At 36.0% G+C, this 25417-nt stretch overlaps 1 protein-coding gene and 1 long non-coding RNA gene across 2 annotated transcripts in view; one reads left to right on the top strand and one right to left on the bottom strand.

Moving 5' to 3' along the window:
- Positions 1-1718, top strand: part of LOC148947821 (uncharacterized) — a 68014-nt gene extending 66296 nt beyond the window's left edge. The window contains exon 4 of the long non-coding RNA XR_016142309.1: positions 1403-1718. This is a non-coding gene — a long non-coding RNA (uncharacterized LOC148947821). The remainder of the gene's footprint in view (positions 1-1402) is intronic.
- LOC148947820 (uncharacterized) overlaps positions 1-25417 on the bottom strand; it is a 325198-nt gene that overhangs the window by 228819 nt on the left and 70962 nt on the right. The window contains exons 16-18 of the mRNA XM_089095465.1: positions 24037-24259; positions 19597-19786; positions 17509-17692 (exon numbers count right to left, since the gene is read on the bottom strand). Coding sequence (XP_088951591.1) covers positions 17509-17692; positions 19597-19786; positions 24037-24259 — 597 coding nt within the window. The remainder of the gene's footprint in view (positions 1-17508; positions 17693-19596; positions 19787-24036; positions 24260-25417) is intronic.

The following is a 25417-nucleotide window of genomic DNA, read 5'->3' as shown; positions in this document are numbered from 1 at the left end:
ATTAAGAATCTAAGCTTATTTAGATTCAACCTGAAATTTTTGGAAACTAGGCAGATATTTTTGTGTTCAAGCTATCTTTATTAATTATGACATGGTTAAATTATCAAGGACATCAGCATTACCCCCCCCCTAGATGCATCTGAGATCTATTCATACTTGAAAACCACGAATTCTTAAGTTTTACTTTTGGTTGTTTCAAAATTATAAAAGTTTTTAGGGCAGTACCTAATTTTCATTAGAGTTGTCAGGATGAAACGTGAAAATAAATAAGTTGGCCTAAGACTAATTGAATTTAAAAACGCTTTTCATCTGTAAACATGCAAATATTAACAAGCTGTTTATGCACAAAGACGATTACACCTTCAGCAGAAAGCTATTGCCTTTTAAGCTGTTTGGTTCCGTATGTTTTTAGCTTATTTTCCGCTGATTTTTCACTACGTTTTTTTGCGTGTATAGGTTTTTTTCATTAAAAATTGAATTTACAGTTGTTTTTTTCTGATTCTTAAAAATATGCAGCTGTGCAGGTTTCTACTTAATCAACTCAAACGATCAGATGCCGTTTTAGTGTATTTAGTATTTTAGGACTATGTTAGCATCTAGGACATAGGCTTGACAAAAAAAAAAAAAAAAAAAAAAAAAAATACATATTGGCAAATTGTTGCTGAAGTATATGTACTTATCTTGAATTTTTTTCCAGTTTGGTTTTCTTCTTTTATTAAACTGCAGCGTGTTGTACTTTTTTGAACTTGCTGTGGGTCATAAGTAAAAAAAAAATAATAATAATAATATTTGTCCTTTGGGAACAGAGATTCTTTGGTCCAGTGTAAAATAAAAGCAAAAAAAAAGAAAAAAAGATACAAATTGTTCTTTTATTTAGGTTTTTATGATTATTTTTACAACTTTGTTCGTTAACGTTAGAAAGGAGGTTTCTTGCCTAATTTCAGGACGGCGGTAAGCCACTCCTCTCCATCCATAGCAGGGGCCGGCTATATCTACTACCGATAATGCGCCCTTCTGGCGTCCTACATCACCTGCAATTATCCCATTGCTGGGAGAAGTTTGTGACTGGCGGGACGTATCCATACGCCAATGGGACCTGCCCAGTGCACATTAAAGGGGCCTTCCACCTCATTCGCCTGAATTTATGGCCCCAAAAGGTGGGTATTCAAGCTATATTTCAAGACCCCCAGAGACCGGCCCCCCTTGGTCCGCGCCTCCCTACCAGGAGGTGCCCTGCATATCTACAGGACGTTCCCCTATCCACCACCTGGGGACGCGCTGAGTGGCCTGGGGGAGGCCCCTACTTAGAGGGTGACTCAAAAACCAACGTATAACGTTGTTTTTTTTCTCAAAGATGATTTTTCTCTCATTTCAGTTTTCCAGTAACCTACTCTTTTTTCAGGCTTGCGCATGTGGTGTAACTGATTATGTGTTTGGAAGATGGCTCCGATTTTAAAGGGAAAGCAAAAGAGATATGACATACGATGTCTATATTTTGTATTTAAGCCAACGAAGACAGTGTTATTTAAGAGGCTAACAAAGGCTGGACCCTGCTCGCCCCTACTTTGTTTGACAAACTAACTCAGTGTTTGTAATTGCAACAATTTTCTTTGAAAAGAATTTAAAAACGTTCACTGCAAAAGAAAACCTTATTGATTTTGCTAATATAGAAAAATTGATAGTTCCTAATTCTTATTAAACGAGTAATACATAGTTAATACAGACCCAGGACACTAGGGTACGTATATAGGAGTACCCTTATTGATCTTAAAAGTAAAGTGCACCATCTAGTAGTGCTCAAATTTAACTTACAGCTGAAATTTAGAATACAAACTACTTGCCGGGTAGTTGTGATGTTGATAGAATTCAGAATGGCAATTTGAAACTAAAATTCCAAGAAAATTGCAATATGGAATTGGAAAGATTAGCATCTGGTATTGTCAGGGTTTCACAAAATGGTTTTTAAACACTTGTGGAGAAGCAAAATGTTTTTGGGAAGAAAGTTAGAGAAGCAGCTAGAAATATTAGTGAAAAGGGTTTCAACTTGGAAGAAGGGAGAAGGGTTTTGTATAGGAATCTCCTGGGTGATAGATCTTACAAGAATAAGAGGAAAGAAAAGGAAGTAGTGTCGTGTTTAACACGCGAAAAATTAATTAAAAAAAAAAAAATACGAGAAAGAAGTTTTTCGAAGAAAATGTAAAAGCTATTTCAAAGCAAAGGCAATCAGAAATATAACCACATAATAATTCAAGCTTCGGACGAGCAGAAATTGCTATCAACAAACAAACGAGACCCACAAACAAACAGAGATTACAACTATGTGAGGTATCTACATGGCCTAAAATTGCAAAGCAGATCAGCATTAGAAAATAGAATATTGTACATTAAAAATCAATAGAACTATATTTTTCTTCAAAACCATGTGATAAGCTCCGTTGGTCCTCCCATGTCTAAATTTAAAATTTACTTGAATCCCCCCTCCACCTCTTATATTCCCTCGAACTTCAAGTAAGGCACTTTAGCCTGTGATTTCCATTACCAATATGTTGTCGGTATGATATTTCATTAGCCTTGATGCATAAAGCGTCTTTTAAATTTAACTCTACCCTTTCTCCTAAGCCTCAATTCAGCGTTCACTTGCTCCCCAAGGTTCGATAAAATTTTAAATTTAGTACCTTAGGATGGTCCCAAGATCTTACATTTATGCCCTATTGACAACCTGGCGACACATGGGCCTTTGATCTATCTAGCTACTTAAACTGGGCGTAAGTTTACAGCCTCGTAGGAGCTTACAGTGCAAAAATGTTATCTACGTATAGATTGGAGACAAAATGGTTCAAAATTTGAATTTACTTGCCCAACCCTCTTCCCCCTTCCTTTCCCCAACAGTGCCTGAATGTCCAACTCCATCCCCCACTTCATTCCCAAGACACTGCAGATATGCCATTTCAAAGAACCAAATACACATCGTTTCCTCAATGCAAATCCGCCCCCAAGCCACAATTGTAAATCCAATTGATTGTAAATATCTCCGCATAGCATCTTTTACATAAACACTGAAGTTTCAACTTAATACCCTTAGCCCTTCCTGAGATATTGCAGATACGCTATTTTGTTTTCGCAAAGTCAGCTCAAGAAACTGCAAGAAAAGAAAATCCTGCACTTGAGTATCTCCGTGTTTTTGTGAATGTGAGTTGCCTTGCTGTCAATGTAAAAAAGACCGTCTTCGTGATTTTTAGCAAAGCTGTTTCGCTATCCCCATTGGATTCTGCAGTTTTATGTGGTTCTGAAGTTATCCAACAAGTCTACGACTTCAGTTACCTGGGGTTCCATATTGACTGCAATCTTAGTTGGAAGAAACACAGTGAAATAATATAAGCCAAAGCCTCTATATGTCTAGGGATTATCGAAAATTAAAAAATGTATATCCAGTATCGACCAGTATCAAACTCATATATAGCTCCATTCTTGAACCTTATTAAATAAAAAAAACAAGTTTTTTTTAAACTGAAAGTAAGGAGCGACACTAAAACTTAAAACGAACAGAAATTATTCCGTATATGAAAGGGACTGTCCCCTCCTCAACGCCTCGCTCTTTACGCTAGAGTTTTTTATTGTTTTAAAAAATAAAGTTGTGAGACAGAGTCAAACTTTAGCGTAAAGAGCGAGGCGTTGAGGAGGGACAGTCCCTTTCATATACGGAATAATTTCTTTTCGTTTTAAGTTTTAATGTCACTCCTTACTTTCAGTTTAAAAAACTTGTTTTTTTTTTTATTTAATTTTTGAACGTTTTTGAATAAATGCAGGTTTTGATCTTGGCTCACCGTACATGAATAATTAAAACAAAATTTTCATATTAATTTACTTTTATTTAGTTAAATGGCTTTCTCGAAATTTGTTTAATTTTATTTACGAACGTTTTTATCAGTAATAAATATACGTAACTTACGAATTAACTTACGTAACGAACTTCTATATTCATATATTTTTGATACGTTTATTAGGGGGGTCGCCCCCTAGTCAATACCTTGCTCTTTAAGCAAAAGTTCGAATTTTGTTCCAATTCTTTCAAAATGACCGATTAATTACAAAGGCTGTTAATTAGAATAAATAGCTCTTATGAAAGTACTAAAAAATCTTTGGCTTAAAGAGCGAGGTATTGACTACGGGGTGAACCCAATCATATATGTAATATTTTCAGTTCGTTTAAAGTTTCGATGTTGCTGCTATTGCAGTTGAAATACTTGTTTTTTATATTAAATTTCTGATCTTTTTTTTAAATAATGCTGGGAAGTCCGGCATCCCCTTCATAGCAATGTCCTTTCCCCCATGAAAACTTTCTTCATGGAAAGATCCTCCCACATAACCCCCGACCCCCCCCCCCTCTACTACCAGCAAAAATCTCCCCTGAAAACGTCTGTATACTTCCAAATAACCAATACTATATGTTAACATTGGGTAAAGTTCATAACTTTCAGCCCTCCCCCGGGAACTTCGGGGGATTAAGTCATCCTCAAAGACATAATTATTATATTTTCGATCATGCTGAACAAAATGGCTATCTCAAAATTTTGATCAGGTGACTTTGGGAAAAATATGAGCGTGGGAGGGGGCCTAGTTGCCCTCCATTTTTTTGGTCACTTAAAAAAAGGGCACTAGAACTTTTAATTTCCATTCCAATGAGCCCTCCCACTATATTCTAGGACAACTGGGTCGATACGATCACCCCTGGGGAAAAAACAAACAAACAAACAAACAAATAAACACGCAACCGTGATCTTTCTTCTGGCAAAAAATGCAAAATGCCACATTTTTGTAGATAGGAGCTTGAAACCTCCACAGTAGGGTTCTCTGATACGAGGAATATGATTGTGTGATTTTCATTAAGGTTCTATAACTTTTAGTGGGCCTTTCCTGCTTTTTTCGAAAATCAGCCAAATTTTCTCAAGCACTTAACTTTAGATAGGTATGACTAAACTTGATGGAACTTATATATTTGACATCAGCATTAAAATCTGATTCTTATGATGTATCTATCTGTATCAAAATACCGTTTTCTAGTGTTTGGGTTACCACTGAGAAGGGTCGCTCCTAACTTACAGTTCTTTACGACGAACTGTTTGATATTGGCACGGGTGCTTGGTATGGCCAAGTAGTTTCATAAGTAACTACAAAAGGATATAGATAAAAAATAACAAAGCAATGAGAGTACTCGGTGAGTTGAACCAGTGTGAACTTACTGGTGCATGTTGTAAAAAGATTGGTGTTCTGAGTGTTGGACAACAACGTGACCACCAGCAATCAATTTTTGTATTTCAGTGTTTAAATAACTTTAAACACTAGTCCCCCCGAGTACTTCTGCTTACTATGAATATAACACGAGAAACGTTGATCATCTGTCTCATGAAATCCGACATTCAACGAGGTCGGGTTTCGCTATTAGAAACAGTGCTATTTCAGAGTGGAATGGTCTCCCGGATAGTATTAAAGCGGCTGGTAACTTAATTTTATTTGAAGGAAAATCGAAGAATTTTTTTATTGACAAAGGCGGTTATAATTTTTGAGTTTTGGGGAGGGGGTACAGGAAGGTGGGATGGCGTAGGTTGGTAGGTTGTGACGAGAAACAAATTTCAAACCTTTCTTTGAAGAAAATTTATTTTTTCTTTTTTGTAAAAAAAATAATAAATTTGTTTTGTATGTTTTTTATGTTAAATGAGGGTTAGAAAATAGAGCCGCACACAGGACTTTTGTCTTCTATGTGGCTCTTGAGTTTTTTTTATATAGTGTAGCCTACCTAGTTGTGTTGCATTTTTTTTTTTTTTTTTTTTTTTTTTTTTTGCTGAAGTAATAAAACAAACCTGAATTATCTGAATCAATAACATAGACGCATTCAGTATCTTTTGGTTTTTCAAGTCCCCCTGCATATAGTGCCTTTTGATTTTGTTCAACATCCCCCTAAACATTCCCTGAAAATTTTAATTAGTGTCCTTAGCCGTTCATGAGATATTGTAGATACACCATTTTGACAACCTGGATGTACACACTGTCTTTTGATCGCAATGTCTTTTCAATTCAGCATCCTCCTTCAATATTCCCTGAAAATTACAAATTAATACCTTTAGCCGTTCCAAAGATGTTGTAGATATGCTTTTTTGACAACCTAGATGCACTTGATGATTTAGTTTAACATCCCCGTCAACGTTTCCTGAAAGTTTCAAATTAATACCCTAAGCCGTTCTTTAAAATTGTAAGCACACCATTTTTACAACCTGGTTGCATGTGGTGTCTTTTAATCTTTTCCAACATCCCCGTCGACATCCACTGACAGTTGCAACCTAATACCCTTAGCCATCCGTCAAATATTGTAGATATGCAATTTGAGAACCTGGATACACCTACCTTCTTCTGATTTAGCTTAACATCCCCCTCAATATTCTTAGAAAATTTCATCTTAATACCAAAAGCCAGTCCTGGGTGCTCAAAGTGTCCTTTAATTTAGCTCTATATCCTCCTGATAACTCCCTAAAATATCAACTTAATACCTTTAGCCCCTCCTGAGATATTGCAGATACGCCTTTTTGACAACCTGCATGCAAATTGCGTCTTTTCATTTAGTTCAACATCGCTCTCAAACACGCCTTGAAAGCTTCCACTTAATACCTTGGCCGTTCCTGAGATGTTGCAGATCCGCCCCTTTGACAACCTCGATTGACATAGAGTCTTTTGATTCTCCCAGAAAATCACCCAGATTTCGATTTTCCCAGAAAAATTCAACTGAATATCATTAGCCTTTTCGGACGCTCAGAATGCAATTTGTCCCCTTTTTCTTGCGAAAAGAAATTTACGGGGATACAAAATATCTGAGAGAGGTCTCAGAGAGGCCTGAGACCTCTCTGAAATGGCTGTGGATTGAAATGAAAAGTGCAGCATTAGAATCGATATGGTCAAAAACCTTGCAGAGGAGAACTAGGTTCCCTCGTATCAAACAACAAGGAAAATCACTTTTTTGCATGGGTAGCTCTGATGTGCCCTATTTTTACCCGGGCCAGGTTACTGCAATATCCTAGAGAGATGTTTAATGGCCCATTTAAAAGCTACTTTCCATATCTACGTGATTTCTATAAATCTGTGCGCGCGCCATAATGCACCGAAAATGGGACTTTTTAGTGCCATTTCACCTCCGGAAAGGCTGGGAAGCATATCAAGGGTACATCATAGTTCCCATGTCTGCAGGTTTACAATCATCTTTCTTGTATACTCATCCTCCCATATTCCTTAGTAAGTTCCATATGCTGTCTCCTGACAAGCACAACTAGCAGGTGGCTGCAACATCGTAAATACATGTTTAATGGCTCACTTCAAAGCTCTTGACCATATCAAAAAGCTTAATGTAAATTTGTCATAATAATACCATGGTAAAGGACCATATGACAAAAAAATGGAACTTTCTGGTGTCATTTCTAAAGTTGATACGCTAGGGATCATAAAAAAAAGTAGCATTATAATCTCCATGGTTGAAAACCGTTAACAGGAGGCTTCGAGCCCCCGTCTTGCAAAACAAGAGAAATTAGACGAGAAACGAAGTGAACGTGCATGCCACAATGAATTCCGTATTTGTTTGTAAATCGTCTACTTATCAGTGGCACTAGCAGGCTATTGCAACATCGTAGCTCACTCCAAAACTCTTGATCATATCTACAAGCTTTATGTGAATTTGTCTTGATAATGTCTTCGTAAATTGCTACATCACACCTAAAATGACATTTTGTTTGGCACCATATTTGCGAGTTCAGAGGGTGGGAAGGGTAAAAAGGATATAATAATAAGCTTCATAATCTGAACCCCTTTACTGGAGGTATACAACTCCCGCTCTTCTATGACCCCCCTCCCTGCTCCTTTAGCAAGTGATACTAAAAAAGAGGTTCCAAAGAAATATGGCCAATAACAAAAAAATCACATAAATTTAATTTGCGTAAAAATTGTTATTTATGTTTATCTTAATAGTAAAAGTCAGTTACGAAAAAAATGTTTCAAAAATTTGGAAAAAAGAGCTTCAAATGTTGACGTGTCTCTTTATTTTATTATTTTTGTTTTCCCAGCACTAACTGGGCACCGAAACATCTTAGAAAGCTACCTATAAGCTCAGTTGAAAGCTATTGCTTATATTTATTAATTAAAAACCAATTTTCCAAAAAATAAGTTTTTCAAAGAAAAGTAAAGAACTCCATTAAACAAAAATGAGCAAAAATAAAATCAAATAATCTACCAAGCGTGAAACTACCACAAATCAGCATCGATAAATAAATAAAACCCAAAACGAACATAAATTACAATAAATAACCGAGTCAAACTTAAAACGAGAAGAAACTAACATGAGTAGGACTCGAAACCCCTATGCCATCCCATTTCCAGTGGGGTTACTTGCCCTCCAATCACTTTCGACTATTAAAAAGAGCACTAGCCCTTTCAATTTTCAATCGAATGAGCCCTTTTTGAAGTTTCTACGACAACACTTTCTATAAAAAAAACTTACATGACCCTAGGGCATAACTTACAGCCCTTGCCTTGAGGGCTGTGGGGGGGGGGGGGAGTTTGTCATCCTTAAAGACCTAGTTTCAAGAACTTTCAACTACGTGACCAAAATGGCTATCTCAAAATTTTGATTGGATGTGTTTGGGGAAAAGGTGGGCGTGAGAGGGGTGTTAGTTACCCTCTAATCACTTTTGACTTTTAAAAATGGCACCAGCCCTTTGAATATCCAGTTGAATGAGCCTTCTTTGAAATTTCTATTACAATGCTTTCTAAGAAAACCTTATATGCCCCTAGGGATTAACTTACAGCCCTTGCCCTGAGGGCTGTGTTGGAGTGTCCTCCTCAAAAACATAATTTCTATCTAGAAATCAACTGCGCCGAACAAAATGGCTATCTCAGAATTTTGTTTGGATGTGCTTGGGGAAATGGTGGGCGTGGAAGGGGTGTTAGTTGCCTTCCAATCACTATCGATTGTCAAAAAAGGTAATAGCTATTCCAATTTACAATCGAATGACCCCTTTTCAAAGTCGTTACGACAATTCCTTCGATGCGAAGTGCCCTGGCCTAACCCCCCTCCACCCCCCCCCCCCCAAAAATACATTGTGCCAACATTGTTCTTTACTTAGGCAGCGCTATTGCCTACAATATACTTAGCATGAATATATCTCAATAACTTCAACATAAGGCGGCATAAATAATACGACACTATTTTATTTTGTTTGAGTTACACATTGTTTTTGTAGAGATATCGAACATGTTCCTTGCAGGTATCTATCAATGTATTTAGTTTCAAAGTTTATCTTTTTAGACAACAAAAAATTGTCTTATACTTAAAAAATGAGTGTTCATGGTTTTTCAAAAGAAGTCAACTTTATACTTTAAATATTCAAGGTATTGCTTCAATATCAGCCTTGTTTATCTTGAAAGATGCGTGGGATCTTAAGGACAAAAAAAAACGAATGGGTGTATAAGTCATTTCCTATTCATGGAATTTGTAGAATAAGAAGACGAAGGAAGCAGAGCAAATTATGCTCTACCTGCAAATTTTAGCTCGTTTATAATTCTGTTACGGTGTTGATTTGCCTCTCAATTACTCTTACTATCTGACTTGGCTGTTTCTACTATTAACCATGACTTGATGCCTACTGCCAAATACTTGATTTCAATTTAAGCAAATTCAGTCCCAGATTTTATATACAAGTCCAGTGGACATTGTCAGTCACGCGTCAACCAAAAATCAATCCAATCTTTTATCCCTTAATTTTATGACTATCTAGCTTAGTTTTGCCCTAGGAATGACAACTGGACGGATGATAGATAGACTTATCTATCAATAAATGAAATGATATCATTTTTATGCAATCCTAAAAAGGGCTTATCCTAGACTGGCCATGACTTGAGAGACGAACGAGGAGGAAAATATGAAGCCGTCTTAAAAATTAGTCTACAAAATTCTCAAGACAGAAGAATGCGAGCAAATTGTAGATCTGATAACTGTAAATAAATTTATTGTCAGTTCCAGATGTAGGGGTTGGGTTCGCATTTCTGTCCTTGTTAGACTTGTAGTTTAACCGCAATTTGATTTTTACAAAAATACTTAAAAAGTGGTAAATCCATGACAACTTTCTGAGGAAAATATTTGAAAGACATATCTTTTTTCAGAAAGATATAATCAACAAAAGAGTATCTTTACATTACTATCTAATACATCTTATTTAGCAACCAATTTCTTTAATTTTAATAATTTTATTTTTTATTATTTATACTGGAACATTCAAAAATATTTCCGAGCAATTTTCAATGAAAAAGAATATAATTATCTTTTCTAAAAAATTACAAAAATAAAAATAATATACGTTAGCAGGTAGGATTTCAGAAATTTTATCAAACAGCGAAAACAGGTCAATGAGCAAAATCGGTAATTCCAGTGATTACCATCCACATCTTTATCCATAAAGATACCGTGTTTTCCATTTTTGTTTTCTTATCCAGTAGTACTCTAATTGATATTTCATCTTCATCCTTTGAAGTTTAAGGTCAACTTTGTCATGCTACATCGATTTTCAAATTTGGTTCAAAACATGAAACATACACGAGCTTAAGGAGGACATGAAAATGATCATTGAAACATTATCAATTTCAAAGAGAAAGAGAGAGGGGAGGGGTGGAGAAGGAATCCTTTTTCTTATGCATCTGAAACTGTAATTTCACGAAGTTTCAGTGCTCTGAAAAATCCCAGTGGGCCCCCAGATGAAAACGGTTCTTGTCGAAAAGTTTTCGAGTATAAATAATAGATGGCAGTACAGTGTACTAACCAACCTTTACTAAGATACACCATCTATTATCTCACCATGAAAATAAATCACAAACAAACAAATCAGTTAACTAATTAGTTAAACAACAACAACAACAAAATAAATAAAGGATTATTTAACGCTCACGAAGGAGAAAGCTGAGCATCGGCCATCGCCGTGCTCGAAACGAAAGAGCTCTCAAATTTTTTTGGGGTGAAAAAGAATTTAGAAAGGGAGAACAATTTTTCTAATGAATCTGAATATACTGGCTGTATCAACCAAAGTTTATTACTTAAAAATATATAGGGGTGAAAAGGGGGGGGGGGGTAACTGCAAAAAAAGTGTTTATGTGTTCTATACCAAAAGAAAGCTGCATTATTTAACTCAATAGTACTAGGCATTATCCCACTGGATAATCATCCCTCCGTGTGAATTCCCCCCACATGCAAAACTGAGCAGTCACAGAGAAAATATGACAAATGAAGAATAATGAAGAAAAGATGGAAGTTTGGAATATTCTACCAATATACCAAAATACAAGCATAGGTTTTTTGGTGTAGAATACCTTATAATCATAGTATTTGCTTGGTACTGGTGCATTATGCGGACCCACTGCTATAAACTGTATCAAGGAAACCAGTCACGAAACCCGTCAAACGGGCTATTTGCAAGATACCGCTATAGATAAGTGACTGCTAAGCGTTTTCTAAATGATCTACGATATTCAAATGATCGTTTTTTGGGGTTTAGGAGGGGATGTACCTATGTTAGAATAGGTTACGTATTTAGTATATGCTATGATTTACCCCCCCCCCCCTTATGTGCATATATATACCCCAAATTTATTTCTAAACTATTATATATTCATCCTATTTTATATTTCATAAGCAATAACCAAACTTGACTTCTTCACGGTGCCCGCATGATGCATCAGTACCATTTGCTTTTACATTTTATTTTATATTAATTTTTTTTTCGTGTTTTTGGGGACTGAGTTACCATAGCAGAATGAGATAAAGTTCGACATTAGTGCTGTTCAGTGATATAACCCCGGAGGCATGCCTATTACACATTTCAAGTTTTTGAACAAAACAGACATCTAGGAATTTGATTCAATATCACAGGGGCTAGTGGAGGGCCGGATAACAGAAAAGGAATTGAGAGGGAAGCTGATTATCCTCCAGTGGCTTCTGGCCTTTAAAAATGACACAAGAACTTTCAATTTTCAATCGAATGATCCTCTCCCCCGTTTTTAAAATAGCCCTTCCATTTGAAGTAGGTGGCACAAAAGCTGGTAATTTTCTGGCCCTTTTCGGGTGGCATTTTTAGGGGAAGCAATATTTTTTCTCCTCCTGCATTGGGGTTTTCTTATTCCAAATTTTCATGCGCACCCTTCGCAGTGTATAAGCCCATGAGGAAGCCGAAAAGCTTGCTCGTTTTAGGGTTTAATATTATTTTTTACTTTCTTAATAAAGACGTAGACCAGAAATATTCCCAAAATTCAAGATGGATTAGATATTAATTTCTACCTTCCCCCTTCCCTAAAACTCATTCTATATTTATCTGAATGCTCAATGACAGTTAGGATGTTTTAGCATTATAATACGCTCTTCGAGGCATCCCCCCGCCTACAAAACGATCCACCACCCCTCCTTAATAATAGCTGATGCGCACTTAAATATAAGCTTACAGCTACGTCTAGATTTACTTTGCAAAAGAGAAGGTAATTTTTCTTTTTCTGAAAATTATCTGGTGCGAGATGCCGACATTTTTGACATACGAAAACAAAATGATTTGACTATGAAATTTACGGCTGTCATAACTACCCGGTTAATCTTGTCGTACCGTATGATTCCATAACCCCAACAGCTATTTCAAAAGATTTTCAGAAGAAAAGTTTTGTCTTTTTTCAGCCAATATTCTCAAGGAGAGATAGTAGTGGAGCTTCTTTCATTTAAATTGAAAAAAGGCGTTAGTGATCGTTAATTCTTTTTTTTAGATTCAATTAGCTTCAACGCACTTCCATACAATAATTTCATTTAACATGAAATTTTGCAAAATATTAACTTAGATGATGATGCAAGTATTTTTTTTTTTTTGGTACTTATGCATTATACGTTACCCACGAAAGAAGTCAAGTTTGGTTAACGCTAATGAAATATAATAAAATAGGATGAATATATAATATTTTAGAAACAAATTCGGGGGGGGGGGGGTTAAGCATAGCATATATTAAATACCTAACCTAACCTAGGTACTTCCCCCCCCCCAAATCGCATTTAATCCGAAAATGAGAGTTCCAATGCCTTTGTAAAATGTCAAAAGTAATTTGAGAGCAGCCAGTCCCTGTCCTATAAATTTTTTTGAACTGTCAATTTGTAACCCTTAGGTGTCCTGATCAACATTTCGATGTACCCATTTTGTTCAGAATATTTGAATATTCCAATAAATTGGCATTCAAGGATGACGTAACCCCCAGAGCCCTTGGGGTATGGGTTTTAATTTGTGCGAACTGTTAATTCTTGACATAAATATTTGATAGTGGAAAAAGGGGACAAGGTCCTTGGAGTCCCATGATGTGAAGGGTAAGTCATTGGGCCAAGGGGACTGATGTACAGAAAATGATTCAAAAGATTGGTCAATTTGAAATTAGTGCCTCCTCTAGCAAAATGGGCTCCACAAAGCACCGAATTTTTCCGATTAGTCTGAAACTTATATGAAAATTTGGAATAAGAAAACCCCAATGCAGGAGGAGAAAAAATATTGCTTCCCCTAAAAATGCCACCCGAAAAGGGCCAGAAAAGTGCCAGCTTTTGTGCCACCTACTTCAAACGGAAGGGCTATTTTAAAAACGGGGGAGAGGATCATTCGATTGAAAATTGAAAGTTCTTGTGTCATTTTTAAAGGCCAGAAGCCACTGGAGGATTATCAGCTTCCCTCTCGATTCCTTTTCTGTTATCCGGCCCTCCACTAGCTATGTGACTAAGGAAATCTTCAGTTACAGCTATCATTATATCCGCACACAGCAGGGATGGCTGAAATTTACTCTTTGAGTTGGCACATATGCAGGAGTTTGTTTTGAAAAAGTGACAAATTTCAGAAAAGCAGAGAGCGTATGAATATAAGTAAAAAGGGAGACATATATTTCCGGAAGTAGGGGGAGGGGCGAATACAAAAATACAATGAAAACAGGAAAAATGTATGAAGAATATGGGAAGGTCGTTAAAACCGTGAAACTGGGAGGTAAGGAGAGCAAGGAGGTAAGGAGGTCCGCCAAATTTGCCTATTTCACCACGTCTGATATCTGGAAATTATTTGCGATGAAATGTCACAATATGTGGGAAGATCTGGAAAGTTGGGCCTAATTTTATTTCAAACTAGAATACTTGTCTCTCAAAGAATTATACGTGTTGATGAAAGCATCTATGGACTATGGAAAAAAGTGGTTTCGGTTGCTTGACCAGGGTTCTTCTTCGCTAAAGACTTTACCAAAAGCAGGTAGGAACCTAATGATCCTAGGGTCTACGTTTTTAAACTCAATCATGAGTAAGGTGCATCACTTTTGGGAAGAAGTTTAATTTCTAGTAATGTGGTTGTGTAAACGATTTCCGAACTATGTAAAATGGAGTAATATTGTTTTTCTAACAAGTCAATAATTTTTGAACCAACAAATAGTTCCTATGGAAATGTTTTATTATTTACGAATTATAAAGAAATATTTACCATTGTACGGAAAATTTTATTCACAGTAAAGACAAACAGATATTTTGTAGAATGATAGAACAATATTTAAACGACGACTTTGTGCTTTCTTTAGCTTTAATTCTCAACATTTAATTTATTGAGTTGTGCGGTTTCGTCCTGTTTCTGTTGCCGATGCCAGTTCATTGTGAGGAAATGGTGAGAGTCTAACTTCTGCCGTTTTCACGGAAAGTGTGCATCATCGGATAGACTGATAAAAATGACATTGAACTTTGGAAGCTGCAAATAATTCTCATTTAGGGGAAAAAAGGATTCCGCTTGTCCTTGAGCCAGAACCTACAGTTTAAAAGATGAATGAAGTTTTACAGTGTGTATCAGTGAGAATTATCAGATATTGTTCTGCCAAGCTTTTCTTTCTCCAAACCATGATTCTGCGTCCGAGTCGAAAGATCCGTTCAATCAATTTCTGGTTTCAAATTGAGGTTAGGCTAGATTACAAAACTGCTAAACATGAGTAACCATTCCATGTCACCACCACCAAAACATTTTCTTCGAATATTAAATAGATACATTTAGAGATACATAAAAGGAGTATTTCCCACGTACCCGAAAGAGCTGCCATCTATGTTTACAAACTATTTCTGTTTATGCTTTTGAATGAGTTTGCAATTTAATTTTCTGCAGCTGGGACTGAAACAGAGGACTGATATCAAACATATCTGTTAAATTTTGATACTTCTCTTATTTCTAAAGAAACTAGGGCTTATTTTTTGCATATTTCTTAGTAGTGATATTAGAAAGTTCCCCACGGCGATAAAATCAACTTCAGAACAAAGCAATACGATTTTAGGCTTAAATTGTTTCCTAATTCGATGCAAACACGAGCAAAGTCCTAATTTGGCACAAAAGCAAGCTGGAGGTAAAAAAAAAAGAATCGCAGCTCTTCCATAACCACCATCTCTCCCATGAACTTTAAGGCAGAAAGAGAGCCTGGTTGCATCTTGTTTGAACTAAAATCATGCAAGAATTTTCAATTTGAGTGGCTAGAGAACTAAAGTGAGCCCATAGCAGCTTTAGCCTTGTTTAAACCGTGATCACACAAGAAATTTTCATTTTCAGTATCATTGCAAGTACAAACTGTACCCGGGGTCCCTCCATACCTTACCCCCGCTCCCTCCCCATCGTTTTTTTTTGCAGAGAGGTAGAGATGTTCTTTGTTAGAAGCAGAATTATACGTGGATTTTTAATCTGGATAGTTGGAGGCATATAAAACACCTCCCAACCCCGCCCATCCAATCAACAATAGAGATTTTTAAGTAGTATTTATGGAAGAAAAAAGGGCTGACAAGCACTATTCCATTTGTCAGAGCAAGGTGTCACTTTATTAAACATCATTATAATTTTAAAGGTTTAAACTCGATCCTCCGATCTCATCTCACAAATGGCATGCAACAGCCCCCCCCCCACCCCCCTGTTCCTCCCACTACCAATTAAGATTTTCAATTAGTATGATTAGAAGACCAAAGAGCTGACAAGGACAACTCAATTTGTCTAGGCGAGATGCTACTTGATTAAACATTATTACGATTTTAAGGATTTAGACTCAATACACGAATCTCATCTTGCAAGTTGCAAGGGACCTAAATATTCTAAGTTGTCCCCACAACAATTCTCTCTTTCCTCTTGGCCAAAATTACTAGCCCAAATGAGTTTTAAGTAGATCTCTGTACTCTCGTCCATAAGTACGAGGAGGGAAAATGCCTCTAAAAATTCTCCTCTCCCATTTGTCCAACCTGTTGATATACCTAAAGCCCGAAATTTCAAACTTTTTTGTTGTTGTAATTAGAATAATTCGATTTAAAAGTGTTATAACTTGTAATTTGACATTGTGGGTGGGGTCATATGCTTCCTGCAAAGCTGAAATTCCTCGAAAATTTACCTTAGGATTATTTGGAATAATTCAAATAGAAATTCCACAGATTACATTTTACAACATTAAAGTTTAATTTTGTTTCCATCAGGAAACAATTTGGTTCTTACGACACTTATGGTATATTTGAATGCAGATACATTTGGTACCGTAGATATAATTTCTAAAATCCTTGGAGAGTTTATAATAGCCATCACAATATTTTGCTTCTTTTATATTGTTACAAGTTTTCTTTAAGAAACAGGTTTACACGAATATAAATTCAGGGTAGATTTTCTTTCAGGACTGGACTTTTGTTTTTCTCAAAACAAAAATCAACTGGAATTTTTTTCTAGCAATCGTTTTTATGCTGGAAGACTATCTCTCTAATTTGTCTGGACTTATCGTAAGGACGTGGGTTACAGGGAAGACATAGCAAATAGAAAAATATCAAAAGCAAACTGGTGTTTATTTTCAGCTAGGAAGTGTCTGGGAAAGCAGAGGGATCCGATTATGCCCAAAACGTTAAGCATCTGAAGCAACAGTGATGAGCGAAGCAATATAGAGCACAGAACTCCGGACGATAAAAAAAAAGAGGACGATAGGTTAGACGCTCTTAATGTATATATAATTTAAAGGATACATTTGCGAATAAATTGTGGTAATGAGGGGTCAATCATGGGTATTTATGAAAGAAGGGGATTGGCCCCCTTCAATATCTGCAAAAAAATGGTCTGAGCATGTCTTCTGGTTGGGCAAAGACCAAACCTACAACAGTTGAACTTAATAGACACTTCCCCCTCCCACCCTCGTCTTCAAGGCTTCGACAATGATGAAGCTTCATTTTTCTTAAAAACTTTAGGTGATGAAGAAAGGCTAAATAACCCTAAATTAGACTAGAAGGAAATTAATAATGACCTAAAATTTTTAAGAAAAAAGAAGCTTCCTCATAGTTGAAGCTTTTTTAGCCCGAGGATGAGGGGGAGAAGTGATTGTCAGTGCGTTGGCCTCCGACGGCTTGAAACTCAGAAAAGTATGTGTAAGCATTCGTAGAATTAATCTTGATCTTACCTCATATTTTACATGATATGGTTGACGGCCACCAAATGCTTCCCACATTGAATAAAGATCCATATGAATACTGACAGGAACATTTAGCAAGTGAGCAGCAACTGCGCAAGCACTGGCGGGCATGGCGGAACGGGACTGCTTGTGCCCAAAAGAGCCCCCTACTCGACGAATTTGCATGTTAATCCTATATAAAAACAAGAGTTTTGATGAAAGAACTATACATAAGGCTCCTCAAGTAATAGCAAATTCAAAATGTTATTGAGAAAAGGGAAACAGTTCCATTCCGGTTTTGAAATTATTTGTTGTTGCATAAATAAGAAAAATAAAAACACACAAACTTCGGAATGCACAAATTAAAGAGAATAATTAGAAATAATTTAATTGAAAAAAAAAATGTTTTATGACGCTTTTAAGACGGGATGTTGAAGGAACACCACAAGTGTTTTCCGTTGCCATTTTAAAGAAAGTGAACCCAAAGAAAAACCGGGTTAGCTACCATCAAGCCTGACTTGAAATAGCTTTATAGTTTCAGGGCAAGCTCCTCCTCCATCCCAATATTTTAAGGCCTCCCAATTTACACCATCCTAAGAAATTCCAATTTTCTTTAAATCCCCCCTTGCAACCTGCTCCCACCCCGTCCAGGGAAAAAAGCTTTTTGTTTGACCTTTGGCGGTTAGCCAAAAAAGACTATCTTTGGTAATCTGTCATCCTGCATCCGCAGAATGTTTCCCAACCATCTCAATCTTTTTTTTATTATAGCCCTAAAAAGCAGGGTAGAACCACATTTTTTATACAGACCACTGTTTGAAATGCGGTCTCTGAGACGGGTACCCAAAATAATACATAGACAATTAATCTGCAAAACGTCTAATAAATTCTTCTCCGTCTTTTGGAGAGCCCAGGTTTAAGAACCATCCTTGACCACTGTCATGGCTGTAGCTTCCAGTAGTCTAATTTTGGTTCGCAGAATTATTTTCCCATTCTTCCAAACTTTTTTTAACTGTGAAGTAACACCCTTGACCTTGGCTATTTTAGTTTTTAAATCTTCTCTGCATCCGACATCTTTACTAACAATACTACCTACGTAAGTGAAGCTATCCATTTTTTTGATGTTCCCGTTACCCAACATCACCTCTTCACCTTACAAATAGGGAACAAATATGGATCCATATAAATAGGGAACAAAAATGCATGCTTACAAGCTTGACAGTACTGACTCAGTAGGTAAACGCATCCAAAAACCTGCTGAAAGGGGTTGTTGGATCATAGAAGTCTGAAGCTTGAACGACAGAATATTTTATAGTGCGAATATCTGACTTTGTGCATTATGGGATATTCTAGAACACCACCTTGTAGAAGGATGAAAATGTCACGGAGAATAAAAAGTGTTTTAGTAAAATCCCCCCCCCCATCCTCGTGGCTCAAGATTCATAATCTATGCACCATAATGAAAAGAAAATCCTAGAAATAAGGGTAAAGTGGGATTCTTCTGTAGTCTTTGTCCCCATCTGAAGATATTTTGTTCTTATCCCTCTGCCATACTCCACCCCCCCCCCAAGAGAAACTAATGTAGGAAATTTGTTTATTAAAAAAAAGTATCAGAGTAGAATGCAATTGCACCTATTCTGGCATTCAGAAAAATTTTCAAAAAATTACAAAACTTTTTTCACCAAGTTCTTTAAAACTGTAGACATATTCATCTTAAAAAAAACTATCAGCCGTTCATATAAAGAAAGGACGCATATTCGGGCCTCAAAATCTGGAGGAGGGGACAAGATATACCGCAGGAGTGTAAAATATAAAATAAAAGGAATTTAATTTCAGATGTCAGAAAAACTGGGAGAGGGGCATCTGAGGGCCATATTGTCAAACCTTCTTATTATATTTTAAGCCTTTACTTCTAATTCTAAAGATTTTCTTCAATGTAAATTAGGGAACACTTCTTAGTAAACCAGAGTTCTAGTTTGGATTTTAGTTATATTCTTCGCTATAAATCAGTAATTCATGTGAAAAATGTATATTTTTCATACTTTTTAAGGAGGCATAGTTGTGACTGGCCATCCCTCTAAAGCTACCTTTAATTCCTACCTGTTAACATTTAAACCAATGGCTCTAGCAATGGCAATTTGATTCAAATCTATATCTTGAGTGGATACATAGGCATCCATGCCATCTTCATTGGGAACGCAAAGAACGCTATGAGTCTCCATTGTGAAATGAAATTGACCACCCATATTCCATTGTCCTCTTATAACTTTATCTGCTTTCTTCAGACTTTCTATAATATAGAATTGATAAAGAAACAAATGAGAGTAAATTGTTTATTAAAATATACCAGTCCAAATTACTTTGTATTTCAAACGTTTAACGTGTTTGATAATTTTATCTTAAACGATTTGATTATAGTCTACCCCAAAATCAAGGCCGTACCCAGAGTTTTTTTCGGGGGGAGGGACTGTTTACTCAAACGTTTTTTTTTGGGGGGCGGGGGGTACACAAAAAAACCTTCAAAAAATTCATAAAAAATTTGTTTATATCCATTTTTGTTACGTTTTTACGAGTCAGACAAACATTTCGGAGAGGGTTCAAACCGCCCTACCCCCCCTCCCCCTTGGGTTATGGCCTTGACCTAAATTACTACTTACTGATGTCGTGGAGGAATGTAACCCCCATTGGTGTGAAATTCTTTTTCACCCTTTTCTTTTTTTTCTCTGTTTTTTCTCTTTTCATTGGTGTGAAATTCTTTTTCATCTTTTTCTGTTTTTTCTCTGCTTCTTTTAGGCGTGTTTTTCCCTAATTCCGGGTACATTCTATGAATCTGGAGCAAGAAGAATTACGTACGGGTTCTTTTAGTATTTATTTCTTCGTGAAATAAAAAAAATAATGGTCTACTACTATTTTAACTACAATCACAAACTCGTCGCAGTGTTAAGCTGTTTGAGGGTGACACACTGGTGAACACTCTTCATCCATCTCAATTTTGCGGCCCTCAACCTCAATCGTCAATTTACTCATTCATCCTCAATTTATCTCAATTTGTGGCCTTCAAACATCCAATAAGGATGAATTGGACTTCCTTAAGTAAATCAGTAATTGTATTGTTGTTATCGAACTAAATTGTTGTTTGTTTTTATTTGTTACAAAAAAAGAAAATTAATCGAAGATAAAGGTGATTTATGGAGAATGCCACAGGTTAGAGTAGTTCGCCACATGCTTAGAAAACATTATGATGGTAAATGTTGATTCTGATGATCCAATAAGATATGGTAGGCTAATAGGAAGTGGTTGAAGATCCATGACTGAAGGTTAAGGTCCAAAGATCTAAGTGGGTGGAGGGATGCACTGGAGCAACACAAAGTCCTCCAAGGACAGGTAGCGTTTATAAGGCTGTTGTTTAAGTTACCCTCTTTGGTTCGGAAGAGTGCAATAAAACATTTGTGAGGGTAAATAAAAATAGATCACTAAACTATTTACTCACCTCGAGCACCAATGTTCTATTTAATCATTTGAGTGACGCAAGGGCCTTGAAGTTAAAAGAGTGACTGTTTACGAGAATACCTATCACTTGAATGAAGAAAAGGTCTTTTTAATTGAATAACCAATAGCAATTCAGCATGGCTAGTGCCTACGTTTTTGTGCCTGATGTTGCGGCATCGATGCTGCAACACCAGGCACAGACCCGAAGCAGCAGTTCCAGCAAAATAAGCTCTCAGCATCCACGAAAGTGACCACTTGTGAGAACTAAGAGTCATAGTTGCTGACAGAGTCGTCTGGCCTACAGTTACGAAATAATATCTCAGTAGTGTTTTATTACTCATGTCTTGAAAATTTAATTTAAGAGTGATGTAAAGTCTTAAAATAAATTAGTAACTTGTTTTTATAAAATTAATAAACATACAATTATATTAATTATATAATTGTTATAATAATATAATTATAATTAAGAAATATAATTTGATCAAGAAAGAATATTTTACTCGAAATATCTTGTAAGAGAGAAGGCCTCAGGTGCTGATACTGTGGTAAATGAGTTTATTAAATATGGTGGCTCTTAGGTTGGAAATAAGTTACTGATGGTTATGAATGTGATTTTTGAAAAAGAGGAAGTACCTAACATTTTCAGGAAAACCCTTATTAAGCCACTCTATCAGAAAGGTGATAAGAGTAAGTGAGGTAATTATCAAGGCATTAGTCTGGTCTCTGTAGGTAGCAAACTACATAGTAATATGATATCTTTTAAACTTAGAGATGCTGTAGACAGAGTTATAGGAGAAAAACACGGCTAATAATTGAGAAGTGCATGAATTATCAAACACCTTTGGTCCTTAGTTTTATAGATTATAAGCAAGTGCTCGATTCTTTTGATAGAAGAGGTTAATACCATACAAATGCATTAGAGTGATTAGTGCTATGTAGGAGAATAATACTTCTGCGGTTAAGGTGTGAAATAATGTTAGCAGCTGGTTTCGTATAAAATCAGGGAGTTAAACAGGGTTATGCTCTATCCCCCTTTCTATGGATAATTTTGATGGACTCTGTCTTAAGAAGCGTAGGAATAGCAATGGGAGAACACGGAATCAAATGGGCAGGGAAAAACTTTCCTGAACTTAGATTATGCTGATGATTTAAGCATCCTAGATGAAAGTGTGAGCAAAATCAATGAACTCTTAGAGGTTTTGCGAGTTCAGGGTACTAGAATAGGTTTGAAAATTAATGTTAATAAGACTAAGTCGCTAAGAGTAGGAATAAGTGAAGATGAAAAAGTAACATTGGGTAACGGAAAGATTGATTAGGTGGACAGCTTCACTTACCTCGGTAACATTATTAGCAAAGACGGTGTGAATAGTAGAGATGTTATATAGTAGAGCCTCAGGGTGTTTTTTCAAATTTGAAAAAAGTTTGGAAGAATAGAAAGATGAGCCTACAAACCAAAACTAGGAATTGCGTACGGATTGTTTTGGGTACCGGCTGAATGACCGTATTTTAAACAGTACACTGTACGAAAAGTGTGCTTTAATCCCGCTTTCTAGGGTTATAAAGAGAGAAAGGTTGAGATGGCTAGGGCACATTCTGTGGATGAAGGATGACAGATTGCCGAAGATTGTCCTTTTTCACCAACCGTCTAGGGCTAAACGGAGAACAGGTTATCCGCAGTTATGGTGGGAGGATGTCATAAAGAAAGATTTGAGGGAAATAGGAACTTCCTGGGAGGATTTAAAAAGGGAGGCCTTGAATAGATTGCGATGGAGGAACGTGCGTAGTTGTGTTGGCCTAAGGCAGATTGGTGCTGCGGTGAGTTGTTGGTTGTAGTAGTTGTAAGAAAAATTCCTTCTTACTAAAAGTTTTAGTATCCTTTTGCAGGGTTCCACGTCAAAAGGGAATATTTCTCCAGGGTGTACCAAAATTTTTTAACGATCCAACGGTTCAGATAAGAGCTAAGATAATCTTTGTTGCCGAAAGCTCCATGAGTGCTGAATTCACTTTTAGAGTAAAAACTTAAGGGACAAATTTCATAAGAAAACGGAAATAATTAAGAATAAAACGAAAGCTAATGATAAAACGCCAATTAAACTAAAGCTAGTAGCCTATATGAAAAGGACAGGTGTAGTAGGGGTACCTTTTGGGATGCGTAGTGTCAATGAGGAAAATGGGCAAAATAAAATGTACACTGTTGCCAAGATTTTTCGGTAAAGCACAAGTGTAACTTCACATTTTTTCTTCTCAAGAGTTCTGACATTGCTTACTTTGAGGAGGCTTATTTTCGATATTACATTGAGGTATAGGCCTTTATAAAGGACGTATAAGAAAATATATTTTCTAATTTGGTGGGAAATAAGAGACTTTGATTGATTTAAAATTCTTTGGAAGTGTAGGAGAGGAGTGCCCAATCAGCGAATGACTTAATCTATCAGGAAATTTCATTTGAAACTTTTGGCCCTTTATGGATATTCGAAGCAAACCCAGAAAAGTTACATTAATTCAAGTTACATTAACTTGAATCTACCAAGTAACATTAATTTCTTTAGGCTTTACCGTACTCAAGTCATATGAATGACATTTGATTTATTTTACAATTTGAAACATAGCTAGATATTAAAAAATCAACTTGGTAAAGCCAGAGGATTTGGACATCTTAGAGACTATTCAAGGGCTTTCACTACACTGATAATTGAACAATATCCTAAGATTCATCTCCTAAGTTTCTCAAGCTTTGAATGAACCAAGAGAAGTTACATAATGATAATACGAGTGGGACTAAAATTCCTTTTACAGAGCAATAGTTAATATACATGTTTTTTAAGATCCCAAGCCAAAGAGTTAAATTTAAAAATCCTTGGAAAATGCTAAAAATTTGCAGCTATGGATTGCTTTTGTATATAACTTGATGTAACCTCTTCTTCTTCTTACAGCACCACAAGGCGTTTCCACCTCACTTGACTCCCCAAAAAGCCCGCGATATAAGCTCTAGTTCCATTCAATTATACCGACGTATATTAAAACTAGATAATTACAAAACACAAAATATACCTTCATAATTTCCCATTGAATATTGCTCAATAGGTCCAAAATATTCATTGAGGAAAACCCTTTCTGGATACTCACAAGCTTCTTCGGGTGTTAAAATAGGTTTTCTTACATCTGTATAGGAAATCTTTACGCGTTTGGCTGCTCTATTCGCAATCATTTGAGAAGTAGCCACTATCAAGCCAACTGGCTGACCGGCATATAAAATTTCCGAATCAGCAAATATCTGAAAAATTTGACGAAATGGGTTAAGCGAGTAGTGTACTATACAATACTCCTACGGTTAAATAATTAACATAACAGGTTACTATCCATGTAACAGGAACAACGACTAGGTCATCAACCTAGATATTCCTGTCAGGATATGATTAACAAATATTCAAACTTCACTGAATAAGAGGAATGACCAATTATTATAGTACATAATATTCAATAATCCCATGACAATTATATGAATATATTTGATATTTGAGTTGAATGAAACTGGTATTATGACACGCGCTTGGATAAAAGAACACTCATTCAATAGATTGTTAAAATGGTAAAAATTTCAGATTTAAAACAAAGGATTTGTCTTTCAAGTGGCCTTTCTTGGGGAAATGTTTGTTGTTACAAGGTGGAAATAAGCTTGAATCACGGAATGTACTCTGAGAAACCTTCATTGAATTTGATAATTAAAGAGATTTTTAACGGTTTCATATTAAAATTATGCATAGAATGATAGTATTTGATTGACATAGACAATTTGAAATGATTTCTACGTGATAGTTCTGTTAAGTGAATATATGTGGAAAGTTGTCGTACGACAATAGGTCGTTGAAAGAGTGACTGACTGTTCAACTATTAATGATCCAGTGCTTAACTAATATTTTTCTGTTTTCTCGCAATATACGGAAGTTTGCTTTACTTAAAACAGCTTTGGGTTATAGAGTTCAAAAATACGAACACACATATTACATACTCAAAAGATTGTTAAATTGGTAAAAATTGCAAATTAAATCTAGGATTTGTCTTGTAAGTGGCCTCTTTTGAGGAAATGTTTTTTGTTACATGGTAGAAAAAAGCATGAATCCCTGATGTACCCTGCGAAACCGTCATTGATTTTGATAATTAAGGAGATTTTTAACGGTTTCATATTAGAAATGGGCATATTATGATAATAATAAGATTGACATAGGCAACCTGAAAGGAGTTACGCAAAATAGTTCCGTCAAGTGAATATATTTGGAAGGTTGCCATAGGACAATAGGCTGTTAAATCAAGGATTTGTCTTGCAAATAAAATTTTCCTAAGGAACTTTTGAGTATACCGTTTGAACTGATGAATTAAATTTGACTTGATTTATTTAGTAAAGTTTCTCAAGAATAAATGGCTTTAACTCTTT

This window comes from Artemia sp. Qi Xiang Cuo, chromosome 10 (genome assembly GCF_049724085.1).
Source record: "Artemia sp. Qi Xiang Cuo chromosome 10, ASM4972408v1, whole genome shotgun sequence".
Lineage (NCBI taxonomy): Eukaryota > Metazoa > Arthropoda > Branchiopoda > Anostraca > Artemiidae > Artemia > Artemia sp. Qi Xiang Cuo.
This window is presented reverse-complemented; position numbering and strand designations above follow the sequence as displayed.